This window comes from Maylandia zebra, linkage group LG14 (genome assembly GCF_041146795.1).
Source record: "Maylandia zebra isolate NMK-2024a linkage group LG14, Mzebra_GT3a, whole genome shotgun sequence".
Classification (NCBI taxonomy): domain Eukaryota; kingdom Metazoa; phylum Chordata; class Actinopteri; order Cichliformes; family Cichlidae; genus Maylandia; species Maylandia zebra.
The window spans coordinates 40,243,354-40,267,256 of record NC_135180.1 but is presented as its reverse complement, the minus strand read 5'-3'; the positions used below and the strand labels follow the sequence as shown (position 1 = coordinate 40,267,256).

The 23,903-nt window shown below is 46.0% G+C and overlaps 2 protein-coding genes across 5 annotated transcripts; both read left to right on the top strand.

The window, feature by feature from the left end:
* The first annotated feature begins 386 nt into the window (after positions 1–386).
* On the top strand, positions 387–3,284 carry tsen34 (TSEN34 tRNA splicing endonuclease subunit). Of its 4 annotated transcripts, none has more exons than XM_024804819.2 (6): positions 387–517; positions 1,086–1,162; positions 1,515–1,802; positions 2,031–2,151; positions 2,223–2,507; positions 2,624–3,284. In XM_024804819.2, exons 3-6 carry the CDS (start codon positions 1,524–1,526, stop codon positions 2,809–2,811), a joined length of 873 nt encoding a protein of 290 aa, XP_024660587.1. In that variant the 5' UTR covers positions 387–517; positions 1,086–1,162; positions 1,515–1,523; the 3' UTR covers positions 2,812–3,284. The 4 variants fall into 4 exon arrangements, with proteins under 4 accessions (XP_024660587.1, XP_024660590.1, XP_024660586.1 ...); XM_024804822.2 differs by lacking the exon at positions 387–517 and adding an exon at positions 538–676 and having other exon boundaries at positions 2,034–2,151; XM_024804818.2 differs by lacking the exon at positions 387–517 and adding an exon at positions 538–676.
* An 8,960-nt stretch (positions 3,285–12,244) lies between these two features.
* On the top strand, positions 12,245–19,767 carry mindy4b (MINDY family member 4B). The gene is made up of 11 exons (XM_004572566.3): positions 12,245–13,094; positions 13,383–13,526; positions 13,931–14,050; positions 15,186–15,283; positions 15,510–15,675; positions 15,755–15,820; positions 16,417–16,487; positions 16,596–16,668; positions 17,097–17,273; positions 18,829–19,009; positions 19,095–19,767. The coding sequence occupies exons 1-11, from the start codon at positions 13,032–13,034 to the stop codon at positions 19,232–19,234; spliced, it is 1,299 nt and encodes a 432-aa protein (XP_004572623.3). The 5' UTR covers positions 12,245–13,031; the 3' UTR covers positions 19,235–19,767.
* Positions 19,768–23,903: the final 4,136 nt, after the last annotated feature.

Below are 23,903 nucleotides of genomic sequence, written 5' to 3'. Positions count from 1 at the left end.
AAAATAATCAGAGTATTATCGGTATTTAACACACAGGCAACCCAATGTCCATTTTTGTCTGCCATGTTGCACAAAAGCCTACCAGGACATCTGTTGAAGCAAATAGCCGACCTGTTTGTACCATGACTAAAAAAATTTATCTCCCCATTGTTGTGACCAAAATTTCACATCAGCTTCCTCAGAATGAGTTTCCTGGGGAAAAAACAATTTGCCTGTTGCCCCAGAACAGAAAAACAGCTTTGCGCTTAATTGAGTCTTTAAGTCCCCTTGTGTTAATTCATTTTTACTTCTTACACTGTTCAACTAAAAACACTTTCAGAGGAAAGAGCAGGGAACTCACGTGACCCGGCAGTTGCGCTGCTTCTTCCGGTCTAAGCGCTCGTGTTTCCGGTCCGCCCACTGACAACAGCTACAGCCGCAGCAGTTTACGGCAGGTCGCGACCAGGCGCTCCCTCGTGAGCTCGGGGATTGGGTCGGCTGACGGACCGGAGAGTCGGAGTGAGCCTCGGATCGGACCGTAAGTGCGCATGCTCAGTCGGCTGGTTCCTCAGCTGTTTGTCGGCTCGGAGAGTGTCAGTCAGCAGACGATACAAGTTTGGAGCCAAATTTCATTTAGCTATTAAAACACTTCACGTCTCCTACGGAGCAGCAGGTCTCTGTCTTCACGTCAATAAAGGTGAGATTTGATTGTTCGGTATCGTTCTCACTAAAGACCAACAAAGACGAGGCTCATTAAACTTCAGTTTCAGCCGGTGCTCATTGAGCTCGGTCTCTGAGAGGCAGCGGGCATCTCCAGGTGAGCTGTAGAGCTGGGAATGGATCCTTGACTCTTCAGCTCAAAAATCAAAGAAATCTTCTGCAGTGAAAAAGCAAAGATAAGGCTGAAGATTTTTATAAAGAACTCTTCAATGATGAACTCTTATGAGAACGCTGCTGTCTTCCTCCTCTCTAAACAACACATTTATTATTACTCAGCTTCCTACAAGCATGTGTGATGTCATCTTCATAAACTGGAGCTTTTGTTTCTTTGTCTGTAATTCTGATGTTGTTGAAACTGTGATGAAGAGGTCAGAGCTCTGTTCCAGGAGGAAGTCTTCTGTTGGAATCGCCTCGTCTCTGGTATTACCTGGAAGAAGGACGTGTCCTTTAAACGTGTCCACAGGTGTGTCCTACCATAGGTTTCCTTAAAACAGTCAAACTGTGATGCCACACACGAGTCTGTTCCTTTGTTCTGGCGTGCTCACACTGCACACGTTTATGTCAGACTATAAAAAGTGATCCCAGTGGTTTTGGAACGGCGTTTTATCCGGACCACATCAGGACAACAAGTTGTGAAACGTTGTGTGCTGTATGTATTTCATGTAATCTGTGTGCGACTGAGGTAGCTGCTGCACTTGGACTTTGTTCTTTTGTGGAATAAAGTTTTTCTAGCAGCTCGCCATCATTTGATCCTCCTGCAGAGGCTGTGTGTGTGACTCTCACACGTCAGCTGACTGAGTCCTCTGTCTCCACAGGTCGTCCTGATGGAGGCGCTGTCCTGCGGGGAGCGGCGTCTGGGCTCTGAGGAAGAGTACGCCGCCCCAGCTGTGGGAGTGAGTTTGTGTGACTCCGCCCCGTTGGTGTGGAGGATGCAGGACCTGAGGGCTGTTAGGGCTCAAGGCCTGGTGGGGGCACTCCTGGGGTCGCTGCCCCGAACGCCCCGACAGAACGGGCGCCTGGGTCGACCGCTGCTGCTGCTGCCGGAGGAGGAGGGGCTGCTGAGGGAGCGCCGCGCCGCTGCAGCCCTGCCGGACCGCTGCCAGGTCAGAGCGGGTCGTTAGAGGTGCTGGCGCTCATCGTGGCACCTCATTAAGCTGGCCGCCATGTTGGCTGTTCCGAGGTCACTGTCACCCTGTACGTACAGTTAGCGTGCCAGGCTGCAGACATGTTTATTTTAACACGGGACTCTGTGGCACGGACTCACTGCTGGTTGTCATAGGAACTGCAAGGCCGAGCGTCCTGTGTGTTTGATGTGTTGTTGTTGTTCTCAGCAGGATTGGGGGGGGGCGGAGCTCCGTCAGAAGCACGAGGAGGAGGAGAAGAGGAGCTTTGAGGAGCAGAGCGTCCTCGCACTGGAGGACAGGAAGTTGGCGCTGCTCCGAGCTATGACAGGTGAGTGTTGCCGTGATAAGGTTTCTGCATTCTGTACCTGGCGGCTGCGCTCACGGTGCCCGTCCTCTCAGGTGCAGAGTCTGGCGCTACAAGTGCAGATGAAGCCCTGCGGCGCCGCCTGCAGGCTCTGGACCAGAACTTCACCTTCCCGCAGTCAGCAATGGCAGTCCAGCTGAGCACGGCGAGGGCGGGGCTAAGTTACTGTCCTGAAGCTCGAGCCTTCCTGCAGGCCTACGGGCCAACTGGGGCTGAGCCCCGCTGTGACGCCAGGTACCAGGTGTTCAGAGACCTACGGGGGCGGGGCTTCTACCTGACCTCAGCAGGAAAGTTTGGAGGAGACTTCCTGGTGTATCCAGGTGAGTGAGGAGCTCAACACCTGACCAGAATGATTCCTGAGGCTGACAGCCTGACATCACTGCTGACGTCAGTGATGTCAGGCTGCTGCTGACTCTGTGCGGTCATGTCTCGTCAGGTGACCCTCTGCGGTTCCACGCTCACTTTATCGCCGTCTGTGTGTCTCTGGATGAGTCCGTGTGTTTGCTGGATGTCCTCGCCGTGGCTCGTCTGGGATCCAACGTGAAGAAGACGGTCCTTCTGTGTTCGCCGGGGCCAGACGCCAGGGTCTGCTACACGTCGCTTCAGTGGAGCGGGATGATTTAAACCCGGGGGACAGGACAGACGGCGCCCGCCGGCCCATGTTAAGGCAGGTCCGCATCCTGCATCTAAAACCTGTTTCTGTAAGTTTGAGGCTGAAGAACAACTGCAGGAGGTCATGTGACTGACAGGACGGAGCAGGGCCGCGGCCTCTAAAGGACAGTAGAGCGTGATCGGTCTGCTCTTTGTTTCTGCGTGGCGAGCGTCACAGAGACAGCTCTCTGCAGCTCAGACTCATCCACGCGGTTTCTCTGATGAAGCCTGCCGTGCAGCCGAGTCCAGCTCTGACCTCCGAGCCGTTCGACAACTTTGTCTTAAAGCAGCGTGCTGGAGGTGAAAGGGCCCCGACAAACCCCGCCCACTTCTTTATTTCTTTTCATTAGTGTCAGTGCGAGGAAACAAAGGACAGCTCTCCTTTTTTCAAAGATTGTATTTTCTCAGTGAGTCATTGTGTTGAAATAAAAGTGATGTGGCATTGATCTGTGATTTCTGCCCTGACCGGCAGACCTGCTGTGAACACGAGCCACACGAGGCACTGAACAGAGGATGATCTGATATCCTCGTGTTGTTCCCACATCATCATAATAAATGTTGTCCCAGGTTCAACATTGCAACTGACCAATCACATTGTTGTGATGTCATACTTTTGCAAGCCAAGCAATTGATTCATTTATGACATTCCAGTGTTGCAAGGACAGCATGTGTAATGCTTACGGTTTATTAAAGAACAGTATCCTGAAATGCAAAGAATTACAGCTGCTGGATCGGCGACAGCGGCGGTTTCTCGCAAGTTCAGTAGATTTTTTTATTTATTTTTTTCAGCGTTTTTTCCGAAGTCACAAAAGTATGACGTCACAACAATGTGATTGGTCAGTTGCAATGTTGAACCTGGAACAACATTTATTATGATGATGTGGGAACAACACCAACACGAGGATATCTGTGCATGAACAGACGTGATAAAAGGTAACGACGCCAACAAGGATCAGAGCCGAGAGAAAATCAAACACACCCAAATTTACTGCAAAGTTTATAATAATAAAAAGCTCTGGGAGAAGGTAGGGCTCCTCAATTAATTGAATTTTAATCACGATTACAATCTGGGCTTTCAACGATCATTAAAAATGACTGAGCCGATTATTAGCCCCTCCCTCGTGCTTTACTCTCACGCTGCTCCGTGTGGCAAATCGAGCGCACCTCTCTGCATTTCGAACACGCGTCACAACAATTAAGAGGACCTGAGGGAAGCTCGGAAAGCTAAGCAGAAGTTATTTGGAGAGGAGAGTGACTGCTGTTGGTTGAAGAGGTAAAAAGCTTCAGTGGTGTGGAAACATTATGGGTTCAGTCAGACGTGGATCAAGTAGACACAGTGTGTAAACTTTGCTACAGTAGCTGCACCACAGAGCAACACTGCAAAGTTGACTAAACACAGATGTTTACATTTTTCATTGATTTCTTATATTGCAAACATTTGCACTGTTATCAGTATTTGCACTATTTTATATTATTTTTTAAAGTCATTATTCAACACATTGTTATTATTAAATAAATATCGTCAAATAATCGAGATCTCAATGTCAGTGAAAATAATCGTGATTATCATTTTTGCCATAATCGAGCAGCCCTAGGAGAAGGTATTGATCAGTCTCTGTGCACTTGACCCCACCCACACCAAAGTGATCACATCTGTATGTCTCTGTTTCACGCATCATTCTGTTATCAGCAGCTGAATGTCAAACAATCACCTGGATCCAGTGATGATCAATAATTATAGATGTTTTTAATCTTCTCTTCTTCTTCAGAGTATTAGAAATAATTTACAACTACCTTTGATGTCACAGTCTTTATGATAAGAACCAATCGCAGCAGCTCTCCCTGAAGTCATCAATGACCTGAGGATCAATAATTTTTATTGATCTCACTGTCGATGATGTTCTGACTCAGGTGGTTACCAGGTTAGGCTCCTGATTGGCTCGTACTGCACGGTTACTGTGTAACCTTGGTTCTCTTAGTGAGAGACTATCTCTCCACACTGTTACATATTCCATATGTACGGGGTACCTTGGTCGTGGTGCGTGGATACTTCTTTAAGATGCTTCGGCACGCCTGGCCACGCCCCACAGCTCACGTATGAAACAGTTGTGCAGACGTCACGCCGGTGATAGAACGCGTCTCCCAGCAGCCTGATGGTGGAGAGATAGGCTACGTTCACTCTGCAGGTCTTGATGCTCAATTCTGATTTTTTGATCAAATCTGATTTTTTTTGTCTGCTCGTTCACACTACAAATAAAACGTGACAGCAAACGCGCTCTAGTGTGAACCCTCAAAGCGGCCCGCATGCGCAAAAGAAGACGTCACACACAACGCGCTCTGTTTAGACCCATAGCAAACAATGTTTGACTGATGGCCTTAATATAAAGACTTCGGACTTTACATTTCCCAATTTTTGCTTTAAGTTATTTTGTTATTTACATAATAATGTAAATAACCTAATAATGATCCTTGTTGCTGTTTTAGAGGAGCGGTGCTTCAAAGGATAGCTGCAGATTTCTGTCAGAATCTGCAGATTAAGATAAGATAAGATAACTCTTTATTGTCATTGCACAGTCATACATAGTACAGTAGTACAATGAAATTGGAAAAACTGTCCTACGTCGGCACTACATATAACACAACACGACACGATATGACACATCACAACGTAACAAACAACACAACACAGTATATTAACTTAGTATAAAAAAGAAGAATAAGTGTATGTGTAAGTGTATTATACAGTACAGTACAAATAAAATGTTCACGTTGTCTTCCCAACAGTTTCACTGACATCTACCATGGATGTCCAGGAAGCGTTCACCATGTCTGCTCCACCGCTGATAATTGGCGTCTGTCTTGTGTCAGTGACGTAAAAGACGGATTTAATGCGACATGACCATCAAACAGCAGGTTTACTAACAAAACACCATATTTCTGTCATTATTTTAAGGATGTGGAAATGTACATACAATCAATATCAGACTCCACCAACAAAAAGGCTCTCAAAACAACTTGTGTATGTGGATTTTTGCGTGTATTCTTATAATTGTTACCTTTTTCTTTTACCCCTGGCTTTGTGTGTTCATGTTCTGTTGTTTTGTATACTTCATCTGTTCGTATGTTTTTGTTTTTGTTTTGACACTTTTTATTTGTTTAGGAACATTTTTATGCAACAAGATAAAATAGAAAAAGAAAAAACAGAAACAGTATGAGGTCATGGGAAGATAACATACACCTGTACATACATCTGCACATCCACACATACATACGTCAACAAGTCTGCATTACTAATTCTATGCATCAAAGGGTGCTGCCACAAGCTGTAAAGTCCAGCCATTTTCTCCACCGTCTCCTTCCCAAATCTCCCTGCAGTCGCAGAGTGAAAGTCATACATTCCATCAATTTGACGTCTTCCACTATAGAGGTAAAAAGTGTTACAGTGGGAGGATCTCTACAGAGCCAGCGTTTTGTTATGGCCTTCTTCGCAGAAGCCAAGAGAACTTTCAGAAGGTAAACATCATCTGCAACTAAATCGTCTGTAAAACATCCCAGATACAATGAGGTAAATGTACAAGACACGTGGAATCCCAACACCTCTGTAATTATCTTTATAACTTCCGTCCAGAAGGGTCGTATGAGTGGGCAGGACCAGAATACATGACCGTAATCAGCCACGTCTTCCCCACAATTCCTCCAGCAAAACGCAGGTGTAGCACTGAATTTAGACTTCTGTTTAGGCGTTATGAAATAGCGTATAATGTTCTTCCAGCAGAAGTCCCGCCACATGTTGGAGTTAGTCGTGGTAAACTGTGTCTCCCAGATCTGTGCCCACCCATCTTCTGTAATCACAATGTCCATTTCTTTTTCCCATTTCTGCTTTATGTAAATCGTTGAGTGCCCTTTGAGCTTAGTCATACATTTATACAATTTACTTATCAAGGCTCTGTTACTCCCAGAGTCATAAGCATCAATGAAAATATCAACAATCGAGAAGTCTCCACGGACACAGCTCTTCAGTCTTTTGCCAATATAGTCACGGAGTTGCAAGTATTGAAAAAAGTCTTGTTTCCCGAGATCGTAAGTCTTGCATAGGGTATCAAAAGCCATAATTTTAGATTTTACAATAACCAAACACCCAGCAGTGATTCCATGCAACACCCATTGTTTAAATCTACTATCGTGGGAAGCAGGTAAAAAATCAGGGTCATACGCTGGCCACCTCAGAAGTTTTATCTCTTCCTGGAGTTGCGCCTCCTTGACCACTCCCCTCCATATTTTTAATGTAAAAGTGACCCAGTGGCTGGGCGTCAAGGTATCGTCCAAATCAGAAGCCGCGTGACCAAGTCTAGACTGGATTGGCGTGTCTGAGAGAGACATCTCAATCGTCTTCCACCTCGCACAAAAAGATGGATTACACCAACACACCAAGGACCTCAGCTGAGCAGATAAGTAGTAATTCCTTAATGAAGGTAGAGCCAAGCCCCCTTTGTCTTTCGGCAACTGCAAAGTAGAGAACTTCACCCGTGGTCTTTTGTTAAGCCAAATGAATCTCGAAATCTGCTTATTCCATTCCCTGAATTGCTTCTCTGGAATTTGAATAGGTAAAGCAAGAAAAAGAGTAGTTTGGGGAGAATATTCATTTTAATTATCTGTATCCTGTTGCCAAGGTCGAGAGGGAGCAAGGCCGAAATGTTGAGATCGCTATATATTTCTCTATTAATACGACTGTAATTAATATCGTACAGTTGTGTCAGATCTCTAGGCAGAAACACTCCCAAATATTTGATAGCAGTTGCCTCCCAATTAAACTTGAATTTTGCCAGTAGTGTCAGGTCCGGAGAAAAATTAAATGACAGAACTTGAGTTTTTTTGACATTAAGGACATACCCTGAATACAGGCCATATGTTTCCAACATCCCCATTAATACTGGTATACCTGAGCTGGGATCCATGATTGTCACCAAGACAACATCTGCATATAAACACACCTTGTACTCGTCCCCTCCTATTACAATCCCTTTCAACGATGCTTCCTGACGTATAGCCTGGGCTAGAGGTTTGATAAACAAGTTGAAGAGGTAGGGGCTTGCTGGAAACCCCTGTCTACATCCTCGTTCTAAAAAAATAGTATCGGAGAGGCTACCGTTAATTTTTATTCTGGCAGTAGGGAGAGAATAAAGAGCTTGGAAACATCTTATAAACTCGCTACAGAAACCAAATCTTTTCATCACTAGGAAGAGGAAGTCCCAATTCACTGAATCATATGCTTTTTCAGCATCTAAGCTAAGAATAACTGAGCTTGTTTTCTTATTATTAATGTGTTCGATGATGTGTAAAGCTCGTCTAATATTATCGTGGGTTTGTCTATTTTTCAAGAAACCCGTTTGGTCTTCATCAATCAAAGAAGGCATTACAGCATCCATTCTTCGCACCAAAATAGTTGTGTATAGTTTATAGTCTGAGTTCAGGACACTTATCGGCCTATAAGATTTGCAGTTTAGTCTATCCTGTCCCCCCTTTGGCAAAACAGATATGAAGGCCTCCTTCCAAGAGGGAGGTACCAGACCTCCTTTCAAAATATAGTTAAAACTAGTTTCCAACAGGGGAAGAAGGCTTTCCCTCATGGTTTTGTACCATTCGGCAGGGAGCCCGTCAGTACCTGGTGATTTATTGGATTTAAGGCTGGAGATAGCTTTAATTATTTCTTCCCGAGATATTAAGGACGTTAACTTACTATTTGCTTCTCGACCAATCGTAGGCAGGTCTAAGGAATTCAAAAAGTCAGTCATCTTATTTACATCACCCTGAGTAGATTGACTATATAAGGATTTGTAATACATTTCAAACGCTTTTTGAATTTTATCCAGGTCAGTTACAACATTGTTACCGACCGGGTCTCTAATCTTATAAATATTATTTTCAGCTTGCTGTTTTCTAATCCGCCACGCCAACTGCTTCGCCGCCTTAGGCCCCGCCTCATAATACCTCTGTTTCATGAATCTTATGTTTTTCTCTACTTCTTCGCTCAATATCTTATCTATCTCCTGCTTAATCTGTCTGATCTGGTGGGTTACTGTAGTATTTTTATCCTTTAGACCTGACTGTTCCAAGGCCATTAATCTATCCTGCAGTTGTAACAATTCTTGTGACTTTTTCTTTTTAATCACGGTCGACCACGCAATTATTTTACCTCTGAGGACAGCTTTGGCTGCATCCCACACAATACTGTGATTTGTCTCTCCATTATTGTCCTGCAGGTACAAGTTAAGATCGGCTGTCATTTGTTTCACAAAAGCGGGGTCATTTAACATACCGGTATTTAGTCTCCACAAAGTTGTCTTCCGTGTCCCGTCCAAATGTAACGTTATATAAATTCCACTGTGGTCAGAGACATCTCTTGGACCTATTCTGCAATCTTTTATCCTGTCTAAATCCCTATTAAACATAAAACAGTAATCTATCCTCGAATACACTGAGTGTCGAGCAGAGTAAAAAGTGAATCCTGACGCTGACCCATGGATAGATCGCCACACGTCAATAAGCCCTAATTCCGTTAACATTCCTTTAACCCGTTTCCCTCCAGACGTGCTTTTCCTGTCCCTATTATTTGAGTCTAATCTGGGATTTAACAGTAAATTAAAATCTCCTGCACAAATAAGAGTTCCCACCGTTTCCTTAGAGATCAAATCAAATATCTTCTTAAAGAAGCTTGCGTTGCTTCCCGGGGGTTGCATAGACATTTAATAGTGTCACCGCCTTATTCTCTATTCTACCTTTTACTAAAACAAACCGACCTTCCTTATCACTTAGAGTAGATATATGTTCAAATTTTATTTTATTTGAGATAAGGATAGCTACTCCTCGTTTTTTCCCGGCCCTATACGATGAATAGAATGTATGTCTGAAACCCATCTTTTTTAATTTCTCATGTTCTGCATTATCTAGATGAGTTTCTTGCCAATATGCCAAATCTACTGTCTCCTTTTTCAATTTGGCAATTAATTTGCTTCTTTTAATAGGGCTATTCAGGCCATTTACATTTAGTGACAGCATTTTATAGAAATTATAAGCCATCAAGTGGATATGTGGAATACAACATAATCCTCGGCAGCTTGGGTCACGGTATTATATAGGACATTGCCTGACGCATAAAACACTCGCATCTTACTTAGTGGTGTCTGGAAGCGGATCCCGCTGTCCTTCAAAGCCTTCTTAACTGGAATATATTCCCGTCTCCTTTTCTGCACTTCCAGGGAGTAGTCATGATCGAAATACACCCGTTTGTTTTGGATATGTACCCCTTTGTTCCACGCCGTGCGGAGAATCTCTTCTTTAACAGAGAACCGGAGGAAGCGCACTATTATTGAGCGTGGTGGGGCGTTCGGGGGTGGTTTTGGTCCCAACGCGCGGTGTGCACGCTCAATGCCGAGGGCACGGTCCGGGCCGAAATCTTCGCCTAGGTGTTCTTTGATCAGATTTTCGACAAAGGTAGTCACCGACGAGCCCTCCGAGTTTTCCGGTACGCCGTAGATCCGGATGTTTTTGTGCCTAGCGCGGCCCTCCATATCGGACACCTTTTCCTGAAGCGCCCGTTGATTTTCCAACAGCTGCACAAGTGTATCCCTAACACCAATGTCCCAGCGTTCCGAGTCAGCCATGTTGTCCTCGACGTGCTTTAGCCGACCAGTCATTTCCTCCACCTGATCCGCCATCTCGTGTAATCTTTGATTCAATTCCTTAGAGAGTTCGGCCATTTGCTTCTTTATATCCTCCCGAAATTCCGTACCGAATGCTTTGAAGTCACTTTTCAATTCGGTTCGCAATGTAGCCATTTCGGCCACCAGTACGCTACTCATAATTCAATTCAATTCAATTCAATTTTATTTATATAGTGCCAAATCACAACATAAGTTGCCTCAAGGCACTTCATAGATACAGAGAAAAACCCAACAATCATATGACCCCCTGTGAGCAGCACTTTGGCAACAGTGGGAAGGAAAAACTCCCTTTTAACAGGAAGAAACCTCCGGCAGAACCAGGCTCAGGGAGGGGCGGGGCAATTTGCTGCGACCGGTTGGGGTGAGAGAAGGAAGACAGGATAAAAGACATGCTGTGGAAGAGAGACAGAGATTAATAACAGATATGATTCAATGCAGAGGTCTGTTAATACATAGTGAGTGAGAAAGGTGACTGGAAAGGAAAAACTCAATGCATCATGGGAATCCCCCGGCAGCCTACGTCTATTCCAGCATAACTAAGGGAGGATTCAGGGTCACCTGGTCCAGCACTAACTATATGCTTTAGCAAAAAGGAAAGTTTGAAGCCTAATCTTAAAAGTAGAGATAGTGTCTGTCTCCTGAACCCAAACTGGAAGCTGGTTCCACAGAAGAGGGGCCTGAAAACTGAAGGCTCTGCCTCCCATTCTACTTTTAAATACTCTAGGAACAACAAGTAGGCCTGCAGAGCGAGAGCGAAGTGCTCTAATAGGCTGATATGGTACTACAAGGTCATTAAGATAAGATGGGGCCTGATTATTTAAGACCTTGTATGTGAGGAGCAGGATTTTGAATCCTGGATTTAACAGGAAGCCAAAACAGGAGAAATCTGCTCTCTCTTTCTAGTCCCTGTCAGGACTCTTGCTGCAGCATTTTGGATCTGCTGAAGGCTTTTCAGGGAGTTTTTAGGACTTCCTGATAATAATAAATTACAGTCGTCCAGCCTGGAAGTAATAAATGCATGAACTAGTTTTTCAGCGTCACTCTGAGACAGGATATTTCTAACTTTAGAGATGTTGCACAAATGGAAGAAAGCAGTCTTACATATTTGTTTAATATGTGCGTTGAAGGACATGTCCTGGTCAAAAATGACTCCAAGGTTCCTCACAGCGTTACTGGAGGCCAAGGTAATGCCATCCAGAGTAAGAATCTGCTTAGATACCATATTTCTAAGCTTTTCAGGGCCGAGTACAATAATCTCAGTTTTATCTGAATTAAGAAGCAGAAAGTTAGCGGCCATCCAGGTCTTTATGCCTTTAAGACATTCCTGCAGTTTAACTCATTGGTGTGTGTTATCTGGCTTCATGGACAGATAGAGCTGGGTGTCATCTGCATAGCAGTGAAAATGTATGCTATGCCTTCTAATGATGCTGCCTAAGGGAAGCATGTATAATGTAAACAGAATTGGTCCTAGCACTGAACCCTGTGGAACTCCATAATTAACCTCAGTGTGTGAAGAGGACTCTCCATTTACATGCACAAACTGGAGTCTATTAGATAGATATGATACAAACCACTGCAGTGCAGTACCTGTAATACCTACAGCATGTTCTAATCGCTCTAATAGGATATTATGGTCGACAGTATCGAACGCTGCACTGAGGTCTAGCAGGACAAGCACAGAGATGAGTCCACTGTCAGAGGCCATAAGAAGATCATTTGTAACCTTCACTAAAGCTGTTTCTGTGCTGTGATGAGCTCTGAAACCTGACTGAAACTCTTCAAATAAACCTCTGCAGATGATCTGTTAGCTGTTTGACAACTACTCTTTCAAGGATGTTTGATATAAAGGAAGGTTGGAGATTGGCCTATAATTAGCTAAGACTGCTGGGTCTAGAGATGCTTTTTGAGTAAAGGTTTAACTACAGCCAGCTTGAAGGCCTGTGGTACATAGCCGATCATTAGAGATAGGTTGATCATATTTAAGATCGAAGCATTAATTAATGGCAGGACTTAGACACCTTCCATACATGAGTCTGCGCATATCCAAAAACATGACAGGAAAATAAGACGGCTGTCACGGTGAGCATACATATCCATGCACAGCATGCTGAGGTGTGCAGAGTTTTCAGCTAACAGCTCTTCAGCTGATGGTTCAAAAGTCTGGGTTCGACTCAGACTGCCACTGTTTCCAAAAGAAAGCATATTTCTGTTTCTGTAACTAGAAATGAATTTGAAATGTTGACAGTAACTCAGAGACCCTCTCTCAGCATCCATCACGCCTGATAGAGCGATAGATAGATCAGCTCTGCCCTCTGTTGGTGGTGCCGCTGCACTGCACTCAGGTCAGTTTTCAGCTGACTGTGTAACACTCAGTCAGGCTGCAGCTTCAGACAGGATGAAGGAGCAGCTCGTCATCCTCGCCGTGGCTCCGCTGTAGTGTTAGTAAGGGCCGTCCCTCAGCTGTAGTCAGTGATGTCAGACCGCAGGCTGGACTACATCGAGCTGCTCTGGCAGGAAGTGAGCAGGAATCCTCACGTGAGTCACCTCTAAGAAAATACTACTGCACTTACTACCACCACGTACTGTGTTTGATCAGTGTCACCCTCACGCTCCGCTCTGTTCATCAGCTGTCCAGGAGCTCATATTGATTTATTTTGGTGTGTGCACTGAGGGGAGACAAAGGTAAACGCCTTCCTGAGTAACGTGACTGCAGGTTTGCTGTAAATCTGATGTTTCCGTTGTTCAGCGTTGAAGCTGTGGGAAGTGTTTTTTTCATTGTGACTGAATGGTCGAAGGCAGCTGTTTGTCTCGCTTTCTCCTCAGAGGCTGCTGGATGTGGAGAAAGAGGAGGAGCAGGAGGAAGCCCCTCCACCCCGGAGGACCCTTCAAGCCCTCTGCTCTATCCCCCGGAGGCTGGCCATCTCTGCGGGGCTCGGGGGAACGCCGGTCACCCCCCAACTGATTGAGGTAAACACAAGGATTCAGAAACAGGTCACCTGACACCCAGCGGTGTCAGGTGACCTGTTTTCCTGTAAACACGATGAGCTCACCTGACCACAGATCAGCCGTGTTATGCGACTCCTCCACTTGGCTAAAGGGAGGCGGGGTTTATGAGGATACCAGGATGGAGGTGTGCAGGTGCTGAAACTCCAGCTCTATGATGTTATCTTTATGCAGTCAGACTTCTGCTTGAAACAAACAGTTTTAGTTCCTCCTCCTTTACACTAGTTTTATTATCATTGGCTGCCTGTAGCAAACAGAAGGTCTGAACAGAGCAGGGAGTGTTCAGAGCTGCTTTGACCTGTTGTTCCCCGTCAGGCTGCATTCAGGACAAACGACTGACCGATGACCTGTCTCTGTGTTGATGTCAGAGCCTGAGGAGGATTCTTCTGGGTGGAAACTTTCGTGTCTTCGACTACGAGTGGAGGAAAGCAGTCTTCCACTTCAGGGAACCAAACTCCGAGTTCGCATACGCTCTGAAGGCTGATGGGGTGAGAAACCAACTCTGCTTTTAAGATCAGGCTTCAAAGTTTCCTCTTTGCTAAAGCATGTAGTTAGAGCTGTTTGAGACGGAGAGACAGCTTCATCCATCAGGCTGTCAGGATGCTGAACTCTCTCACACACCAACTCCAGACCTGCATCCAGATGAAGTCTGAAGAAGTAAATCAGGAAAGAGAGAGAAAGGGAACGGAGGAATTAAAGTTAATATTTCCTTACAAATGTTATATGAATATCAGGAAAAGAAAAGCAGAAACTCAAACTAAACCTTTAGCTTTTTAACCTTTCTTAATTTTTTGATAAATTTTACATTATAATATTCTATATAATACAGGAGTGTTATTTATCCTCCAGTTCAGTGATGTACCTGATAAATAATGTTGAACGTTCTTACTTTCACTGTCACACAGCTGATTCAATTGTTAAGACCCTCTCAAATTTATTAAAAAAATGTATCACTCGTTCATAAAGAAGAAGGTAACTACGTGTGTCGTTTCCACAACACTGCTTTCCTCCCAAGGTGCCCAGAGCCGCTGAAAGGAACGCACGGACACTTGGGCCTAAAAGTTTACCAAGCTCCACACAACGTTTTCCTTCGCGTGGTTGAACGTAGCGCAGCTGTAGGCTTCGTTTTTATTGGCTGCGTGAAGGTACGTCACAGCGCGCGGCGGTCAAAATTCACCCGCTGATTGTGTGAGCACTCCTGGCTCAGCGCAGCGTTAAAACGTTGTTGTGCAGCACGAGCAATAGAAATGAACGGGCTTCAGAGCGCGGTGCGTGCCGCGTCCCGTGTGAAAGGGCAGGTAGACTACAGAATGCGCTCACCGTGTTGCTTTTGAACAAACGTCCTCTAACCAACCTCTGTGCTGCAGAAGCTTCAGCACCACTTAATAGCAGACTGAGTGGGTGTTTACATTTGACCCTGTAGATCAGAGAAAATACAGAATAAATGTTAACTTGGTTTTTATAGTGTAAACAAAAAGAGTTCAAAGCAAACATTAAAAGCCCAGAATTTCCCGGACACGACTAAGAGCGTCATCTCACTCCTGATAGGCTGGCAGTTTTAACCCATCAGCATCAAGCCCCGCCCAGAATATTACATCTTTTAAGGTCAGGTGTGTGTTTCAGGGTGGGGCTCGGGCCATTCAGATGGTCGTCCAGGCTCGCATCATTAAGCACCTGCTGTTCACCCAACAGAGCACCTCAGACGGACAGACGCTGCACAGGTGAGGCCTCTCTGGCGTGGAAATGGTAAAGGTGAGATGTCACATGATGAAAAATGAACATGACAGAAAATGGGAACAGTGGGACGGTAACTGGTCTTTCTCTGTGCCCAGCGGTTCTCTGAAGTCGCGTCAGTTTAGCACCCAGCATCCTGCGTCACCTTTGACCTTTGGTGTCCTCGGCTCCCCACAACTCTAATGTGTTTCTATTATTTTGTCCACCCTCCAGTCTGACAGAGGTAGGACGGCGGGAGCAGGACAGAGCATTGGCGGCTGCCCTGAGCGACAGCCTCTGGTTGGCCGGCCAGGAGGCGAGCGCGACTGTCACCTTGGTAACCGAAGACTATTGCATCACATCTCACCTGGACAACAAACTGGACACCTTCACAGAGAGGGTACCGCCCTTCCTCACAGCGCTGCGACCGCTGCTCCGTCCCCAGCATCTCGTCACGTCTGTTCTTTCATGTCTTTCAGCTGCAGCTCTTCACGTTCAGCGAGAAGGACGCCATCACCAACTTCATCCTCGACCACATCCAGTGCGTGAGTACAGCATCCAATCAGGACGCCAGAATCAGGTCACTTTACCTTAGCGCTAACTCTTCAGCTTGTTGCATTAATGCGGATTCAGGTGAGAAAAACGAGCACTGATCTTTACGCACGTGACACGACTACACAAAAATACGGCCTGCGATCGGACGTGGAGCTCCGTCGGCCCGCTGTCGGAAAGGTTTCGGGTGGTTTGGAGCCCGCCGTGCGACGTGACCTGTTGTCTTGTTTTTTTTTTTTTGTTTTTTGTTTTTTTTTTATTGACAAAGCACAAAATACAGATATACAAATACAAAATAGCAAACACAATGTCAGGGGGTTCGTATAAAAAAGCAAAATAGACACAGTCTATTATAGAATCACATGATATTGAACAGGGAACATAGGTTTATGGTTTTGACAGCTTTTTGATTTTGAGAATGTTGTATGGTTTTAACATATTGTTTGGTTTCATTTAAAAAGCACCGAAAGGATGGTTTTGCGTTAGAAAATTTCGACTTATGTATATGAAATTTGGCCAATAATATCAATAAGTTAATCAAATAAAATTCGTTTGCCCTGTGCATGGGGTATGACCTGTTGTCTTGTAGTTTCAGGAGGAGGGCAGTCATGGCGTCATCCTTTTCCTCTACAGCCTCATCTGCTCCCGTACCATCGAGAGGTAACCACACAGCGAAGCTCTGCGATGTTAGCGCCCCCGACAGGAAACAGTCTGTTACAGCCCGCTGGTTAACTGAGCCGTTGACCATGTGCGTCCTCTTCCTCACAGGCTGAGGCAGGACCTAGACTCTCCTACGTCATACCTGCTGCACCTCAGCCCGGGCAGCTCTGCCTGTCGGCAGGTAAGAGCTCACCTGACTCATGTTGCCAGACTTCATTTAGAAATCTTTGTGTAAGGCGTTTGTACCTGTGCACTATCAGATACCAGGCCCGCACCTGTCACAGGTGTGTCGTTTTACATGCGTGCTCCGCCCACTCATGTCATTCACTCAGCAGCTTCCTCGTCGCTCTGTGTTCAGCTAAAAATGTCTCAATCAGAGAGCACCATGGGAAGTAAAAATCTGCTGGGGGGGCTAAACAGCTGACAGTGACATCATCAGACATGGATGCTCGTTTGTGTTTCCTGCTGATGTCGCCTCCGTCAGCCTCAGCTCTTGTGCTGACCGCTCAACGATCAGAGCGTCTCTGTTAGCCTGAGAGCGTCTGCGAGCGTGCGCACCTGTAGAGTGCAAAGTGGGAGGAGCCTCCAGGTCTCTGCTTGTGTATGCAGGCTCTGCTGAACCTGCTACTGACCGGCAGAGCCAGCCCGCACCTCTTCAACGGGATGCGGCACTTCGGGCAGGACGGCCTGCCTCTGCAGCGCCCCCTGCAGGGCGTCCTGTCCCGCAGCGATGTAGGATATCTGCGCTGGAGTCGAGAGGAGATGGAGCGCGGTGTGCTGCCGCAGGTAGAGACCTGTAACCGAGCACCGCTGGCACACACACACTCACAGCTATGTGTTGATTACAGGTCTTTCGGTGACATGAGGAAGCAGCAGAGCACAGCTGATGTAATCAGGATACTCACAGTAACCTTTCAGGTGTGCCTCAGGTGTGTGTTACATCCGTCTATGCTGCTCTCATCAGTCTTCAGTCCTTCAGTTTCTCATTTTAAACAGCTGACGGCCGGCAGCTGTGAGCTGAGGCTGGGAAGCAGCTCGTGGTGCTGTGAGGTCGTTTCACTACAGCAGAAACCAGTAAAACTGTGTCCTTTACTGGTTTACCCATTATATTACAGCCTGATACACACCGTTTGGGCTCTGTGGATTCAATTCAATTTTATTTATATAGCGCCAAATCACAACAAAAGTCGCCTCAAGGCGCTTCATAGATACAGAGAAAAACCCAACAATCATATGACCCCCTATGAGCAGCACTTTGGCGACAGTGGGAAGGAAAAACTCCCTTTTAACAGGAAGAAACCTCCAGCAGAACCAGGCTCAGGGAGGGGCGGGGCAATTTGCTGCGACCGGTTGGGGTGAGAGAAGGAAGACAGGATAAAGACATGCTGTGGAAGAGAGACAGAGGTTAATAACAGATATGATTCAATGCAGAGAGGTCTGTTAACACATAGTGAGTGAGAAAGGTGACTGGAAAGGGAAAAACTCAATGCATCATGGGAATCCCCCGGCAGCCTACGTCTATTGCAGCATAACTAAGGGAGGATTCAGGGTCACCTGGTCCAGCACTAACTATATGCTTTAGCAAAAAGGAAAGTTTGAAGCCTAATCTTGAAAGTAGAGATAGTGTCTGTCTCCTGAATCCAAACTGGAAGCTGGTTCCACAGAAGAGGGGCCTGAAAACTGAAGGCTCTGCCTCCCATTCTACTTTTAAATACTCTAGGAACAACAAGTAGGCCTGCAGAGCGAGAGCGAAGTGCTCTAATAGGGTGGATCTAAGGAGCATGGAAAGAAAAGCGTCTGGATTTCTTTAAGCTTCTTGAAGATGTTTTATCCGAGAAGCTTCTTCAGTTCTGAGAGCAGATGGTGGCCCTATGGGGAGTGTCCCTAAGAGGGTCGTGGATCCCCTATTGATCCTCTGCCTCAGAGCTGGAGAAGCTTCTCAGATGAAACGCCTCCAAGTAGTCCAGATGCTTTTCTTTCCACGATAACCATGACTGAGGACCTGTGGATAATGTGTTATCACTCATCCACCTGGATCATTCTGTTAGGGGCGTGGCCTCGTTGATGCGGGTGTACCGTTAATTTGGGTGAGAGCGATACTAGGATTTCATCATTTTATGGATGCAGCTTGCTAAACACTCCCTGTTAGCTGATATCCAAGCACTCCACCCTCTCCACCTTCAAACAAAACCAAAAACTAATATTAGCCAACAGGTGCCATTAGGCACTGACCAACCACCTCCACCTACATCAGAGACTTTCTCCACGAGGCTCTTTAAGTTAAACAGCTGAGTTCTTACAGTCAGAAGAGCGCCCCCTGCCTGTCTCCCTCCGTCTGCAGGTGGGCAGCATGCTGAAGACTCCCAGGTTCCCGGTGTGGGTTTGCAGCATCAACAGCAGCTGCTCGGTCCTGTTCAGCGCCACACGCTCGCTGCTGTCAGACTGGAGGGCGGAGCATCTGTTCCAGCTGTACTACTACTGTGGGCAGAGCTCGCAGACAGCGACGGCCAGGCTGACAGTCGGTGAGCGTTGCGGTCGCACGTCTGCAGGTCTGACCGGGATCCCTCTCGTGCTTCATCCACCATCTGTTTCCTGTTTCCTGTACAGATACTCACTCCCACCACTGGGAGGCGTCGTCCAGAGATGGAGGAGATCCAGAGAAACGGTTTCCCTCACTGGAGATGACCATCAGGACCAAGTGGGACGGAGCTGTGATCGCCTGGAACGGCACCTCCCCCTTCTACTGAACATCACCACAAACACTGGTCTGCGGTCGTCACAGCACTCCCGACTGTTTTTACCATTATAGGAAACCAGATGTTAAAAGTCCCGTTACGAACCTCACGTCTTCAGTAACCACTGATGATTCGGACCAGAGGTGTTGGCGAGGTCACCGTGGTCACTGACGAATCAGCGAACACAGCCGAGCACAAACAGAGCGTCTGGAGGTAAAATGAATCCAGACTCCAGCCTGTTTGCATCCCACGTTATTCCCTGCTGTCCTCTGGACTCGTCTCTGTCATCAGACCCTGACGACTTCCTGTTCTTGTCTCCGTGTTTCTGGGTGAAGCTGAAGGCGGCTCTGTAGTAGCGTCACGTCTGCCCAACGTTTAACCTTTGAACCAAACTGGTGTTTGTCTTTGATGATGTTTCAGTCTCGTGTCCTCATCTTAAATTGTTTGATCTTCGTTTAGCTGAAAGTCTTCTGTTCCTTTGAAATGTAACAGAAATAAATCTGACTCATGTTTAAACATCCATGGAAACTTGTGTTTGTTTGGTGTGATCTCCGGGCTTGGAGGTTTCTGTTCCCTGTCACACTGCTTCAGTGAGGTCCGGCTCTGAGGAGGCCCACGGCTTCCTGAAAGCCGTCCGAGGCTTCAGTGAACATGATCAGCTTCCTCTGATTTTACCTTTGGCATGACAGGCTGCTGCTGACAAAGAGCCTAAAGACAGTTTAAAACGGCTTCTTTGCTGGAGAGCTGTTGCTCAAGGGCACTTTAAAAACTACAAGAACATCTGACTCAAGACTTTTGCACATTACTGTTGTATTTATACAGCACGCATCAACACACTGGGGCCAACACAAAGGATAGAAGGGCCTTCAGCACCGTGGCCACAGGTCTGTGGTCACATGTCTGAAGATGAAACAGCGTTACAGTAAACCGAGCAGCTGGATACGGGAGCATGGAGCAATGTCGGAGTTATCCAAGGTTACAACATTCTCAGGCAAAAGTTCTGGTGACTAAAGTGAGCTCGAGGTTCCTGAGTCTGTGTTTCAGAGCCGACTTTCCGACCTCTCAACTCTGTTCAGGTCTAAAAGCTTCAGCCAGCAGTGATCAGAGCTGCCTGTGTGTAGGACGGACCGACACCCGAGAAGCTCGAACGCGGCTGATTGAAACACGAAAACTTCAACCCTGGAGTTCTCTAGCACATCAAGACTATCTCTCCACACCGTTACATATTCCATATGTACGGGGTACGATCTCCCTTGGTCGTGGCGCGTGGATACTTCTTTAAGACACTCCGGCGTGCCAGGCCACGCCCCACAGCTCACGTGCGTGGTTCACATGACCAGCGGGGCTCCTGTCATTGCTCGAGTGGGGCGGCTCCTCGCCTCTGCAGCTTGAGCCACTGCTATTACTGCTGCTCATGCAACTGCATGCTGTTTCCCCCTGGCGTCTTGCCCGAACTTTGCTGGTTTATGCGCCAGCCGCACCACGCTGTGTCTGATACGTCAGCCAGCGAGCGTGTGTGTTCCAGCCTGCGGCGCCAGCTGTGCACGAGTGTATCGTCCTCAAGTTGACTCTTGAGGCTCCTCTGTCAGTCGGCCCTCGCTGTGGCGAGTGAGAGCTCTCCAGCCTGTAGCGCCATCTCTCTATCTGGCGTATTTCCCACATGTCATAGGTTTATGCGACCAGCTAGAGATCGCACGGTTACTGTGTAACCTGGGTCCTCTTAGGCTACGTTCACACTGCAGGCGAAAGCGCATCGAATTTCTATGCGACCCATATCCGATCATGGTGTGACAGTGTGAACGGCACAAATCCGATATTTTCAAATCCGACCTGGGTCACTTTCGTATGTGGTGCTGAATCCGATGTTTTAGAAAGCGACTGCTGTTTGATGGGGGGTTTTTTTGTTTTTTTATATAAACTTTATTTAACAAACAATGAGTATACAACATACGAACAGATGGGGACTTCCGGTGGCTCGTAGCACCGCATGGCCGCATAGAGAGTGACCTCTGGCACCAACCGTGTGTTTCCCCGGACTCGAGAGCTGTATTGGGGCTACACTGCCATTTTTCGACGCAAGAATGAGTGGGGATAAATCTAAAAAGGGAGGATACGGGCTACGAAACATTCTTGACTGTGAAATGGAGAAGGACGCCGCGGCTAGTGAGGCAAGCCTCGCATCGGGACAAGATGGCGACCGAGGAGAAGGTCTGGGTTGGCTTCGGGATGCTGTGTCGGAGTCTTACACGCCTCTCTGCAGCTTCTCTCCTCCTGCTACCCCCCCCAAAAACCCATCTCCATAGAGACTGTGTCAGCTCCCAAACAGACAAAAAACAAACTAAAAACCAGCAACAAACAACTTAAACATAAACAATTACAAAGAAAGAACAATACAGTATCCACATCTGAACCAAAGAGTAAAACAGTGAAATGTGGATTATTAAATATTAGGTCTCTCTCCTCCAAGTCTCTGTTAGTACATGACTTAATAGTTGATCAACAAATTGATTTACTCTGCCTTATAGAAACCTGGTTGCAGCAGGATGATTATGTTAGTTTAAATGAATCAACACCCCCGAGTCATTCTAACTACCAGAAACCTCGAAGCACAGGCCGAGGGGGAGGTGTGGCAGCAATCTTTCACACCAGCCTATTAATTAATGAAAGACCAAGACAGACTTTTAATTCATTTGAAAGCCTGATGCTTAGCCTCGTCCACCCCAGCTGTGAAACTCTGAAACCAGTCTTACTTGTTATCATCGTCCACCTGGGCCTTACACAGAGTTTCTGTCTGATTTCTCAGACTTTATATCTAATTTAGTTCTGAGCTCAGATAAAATAATTATTGTGGGTGATTTTAACATCCATGTAGATGCTAAAAATGACAGCCTCAACATGGCATTTAATCTGTTATTAGACTCAATTGGCTTCTCTCAAACTGTAAAAGAACCCACCCACCACTTTAATCACACTCTAGATCTTGTTTTAACATATGGCATAGAAACTGAACATTTAACAGTGTTTCCTGAAAACCCTCTCCTGTCTGATCATTTCCTGATAACATTTACATTTACAATAATTGATTACACAGCGGTGGTGAGTAGACTTTATCAAAGTAGATGTCTTTCTGAAAGCACTGTAACTAAGTTTAAGAATATAATCCACCCACTGTTATCATCTCCAATGCCCTGTACCAACATAGAGCAGAGCAGCTATCTGAACCCAACAGAGGTCGATCATCTTGTTAATAATTTCACCTCCTCACTACGTACGACTCTGGATACTGTAGCTCCTGTGAAAACTAAGGTCTCTAATCAGAAGTACCTGACTCCGTGGTATAATTCTCAAACACGTAGCCTAAAGCAGATGACTCGTAATCTGGAGAGGAAATGGCGTGTCACAAATTTAGAGGATCATCATTTAGCCTGGAGAAATAGTTTGCTGCTTTATAAGAAAGCCCTCCACAAAGCCAGAACATCTTACTATTCATCACTGATTGAAGAAAATAAGAACAACCCCAGGTTTCTCTTCAGCTCTGTAGCCAGGCTGACAAACAGTCAGAGCTCTTTTGAGCCAACCATCCCTTTAACGTTAACTAGTAATGACTTCATGAACTTCTTCACAAATAAAATTTTTATCATTAGAGAAAAAATTACCAGTAATCATCCCACAGATGTAATATTATCAGCTACTCTTAGTACCATTGATGTTAAGTTAGACTCTTTTTCTCCAATTGATCTTTCTGAGTTAACTTCAATAATTACTTCCTCCAAACCATCAACGTGTCTTTTAGACCCCATTCCTACAAAACTGCTCAAAGAAGTCCTGCCATTAATTAATTCTTCGATCTTAAATATGATCAACCTATCTCTAATGATCAGCTATGTACCACAGGCCTTCAAGCTGGCTGTAGTTAAACCTTTACTCAAAAAGCATCTCTAGACCCTAACCCTAACCCTAACCCTCTAGACACTGACTACAGCTGAGGGACGGCCCTTACTAACACTACAGCGGAGCCACGGCGAGGATGACGAGCTGCTCCTTCATCCTGTCTGAAGCTGCAGCCTGACTGAGTGTTACACAGTCAGCTGAAAACTGACCTGAGTGCAGTGCAGCGGCACCACCAACAGAGGGCAGAGCTGATCTATCTATCGCTCTATCAGGCGTGATGGATGCTGAGAGAGGGTCTCTGAGTTACTGTCAACATTTCAAATTCATTTCTAGTTACAGAAACAGAAATATGCTTTCTTTTGGAAACAGTGGCAGTCTGAGTCGAACCCAGACTTTTGAACCATCAGCTGAAGAGCTGTTAGCTGAAAACTCTGCACACCTCAGCATGCTGTGCATGGATATGTATGCTCACCGTGACAGCCGTCTTATTTTCCTGTCATGTTTTTGGATATGCGCAGACTCATGTATGGAAGGTGTCTAAGTCCTGCCATTAATTAATGCTTCGATCTTAAATATGATCAACCTATCTCTAATGATCGGCTATGTACCACAGGCCTTCAAGCTGGCTGTAGTTAAACCTTTACTCAAAAAGCATCTCTAGACCCAGCAGTCTTAGCTAATTATAGGCCAATCTCCAACCTTCCTTTATATCAAACATCCTTGAAAGAGTAGTTGTCAAACAGCTAACAGATCATCTGCAGAGGTTTATTTGAAGAGTTTCAGTCAGGTT

Coding starts and splice junctions, on each gene's coding strand:
- mindy4b (XM_004572566.3), top strand. CDS start 13,032: ATGTCAGACCGCAGGCTGGACTACATCGAGCTGCTCTGGCAGGAAGTG. Junction 15,284..15,509: donor GACGGACAGACGCTGCACAG/GTGAGGCCTCTC, acceptor TCCACCCTCCAG/TCTGACAGAGGTAGGACGGC. Junction 15,821..16,416: donor TCCTCGACCACATCCAGTGC/GTGAGTACAGCA, acceptor GTTGTCTTGTAG/TTTCAGGAGGAGGGCAGTCA.
- tsen34 (XM_024804819.2), top strand. CDS start 1,524: ATGGAGGCGCTGTCCTGCGGGGAGCGGCGTCTGGGCTCTGAGGAAGAG. Junction 1,803..2,030: donor CCCTGCCGGACCGCTGCCAG/GTCAGAGCGGGT, acceptor TGTTGTTCTCAG/CAGGATTGGGGGGGGGCGGA. Junction 2,508..2,623: donor AGACTTCCTGGTGTATCCAG/GTGAGTGAGGAG, acceptor ATGTCTCGTCAG/GTGACCCTCTGCGGTTCCAC.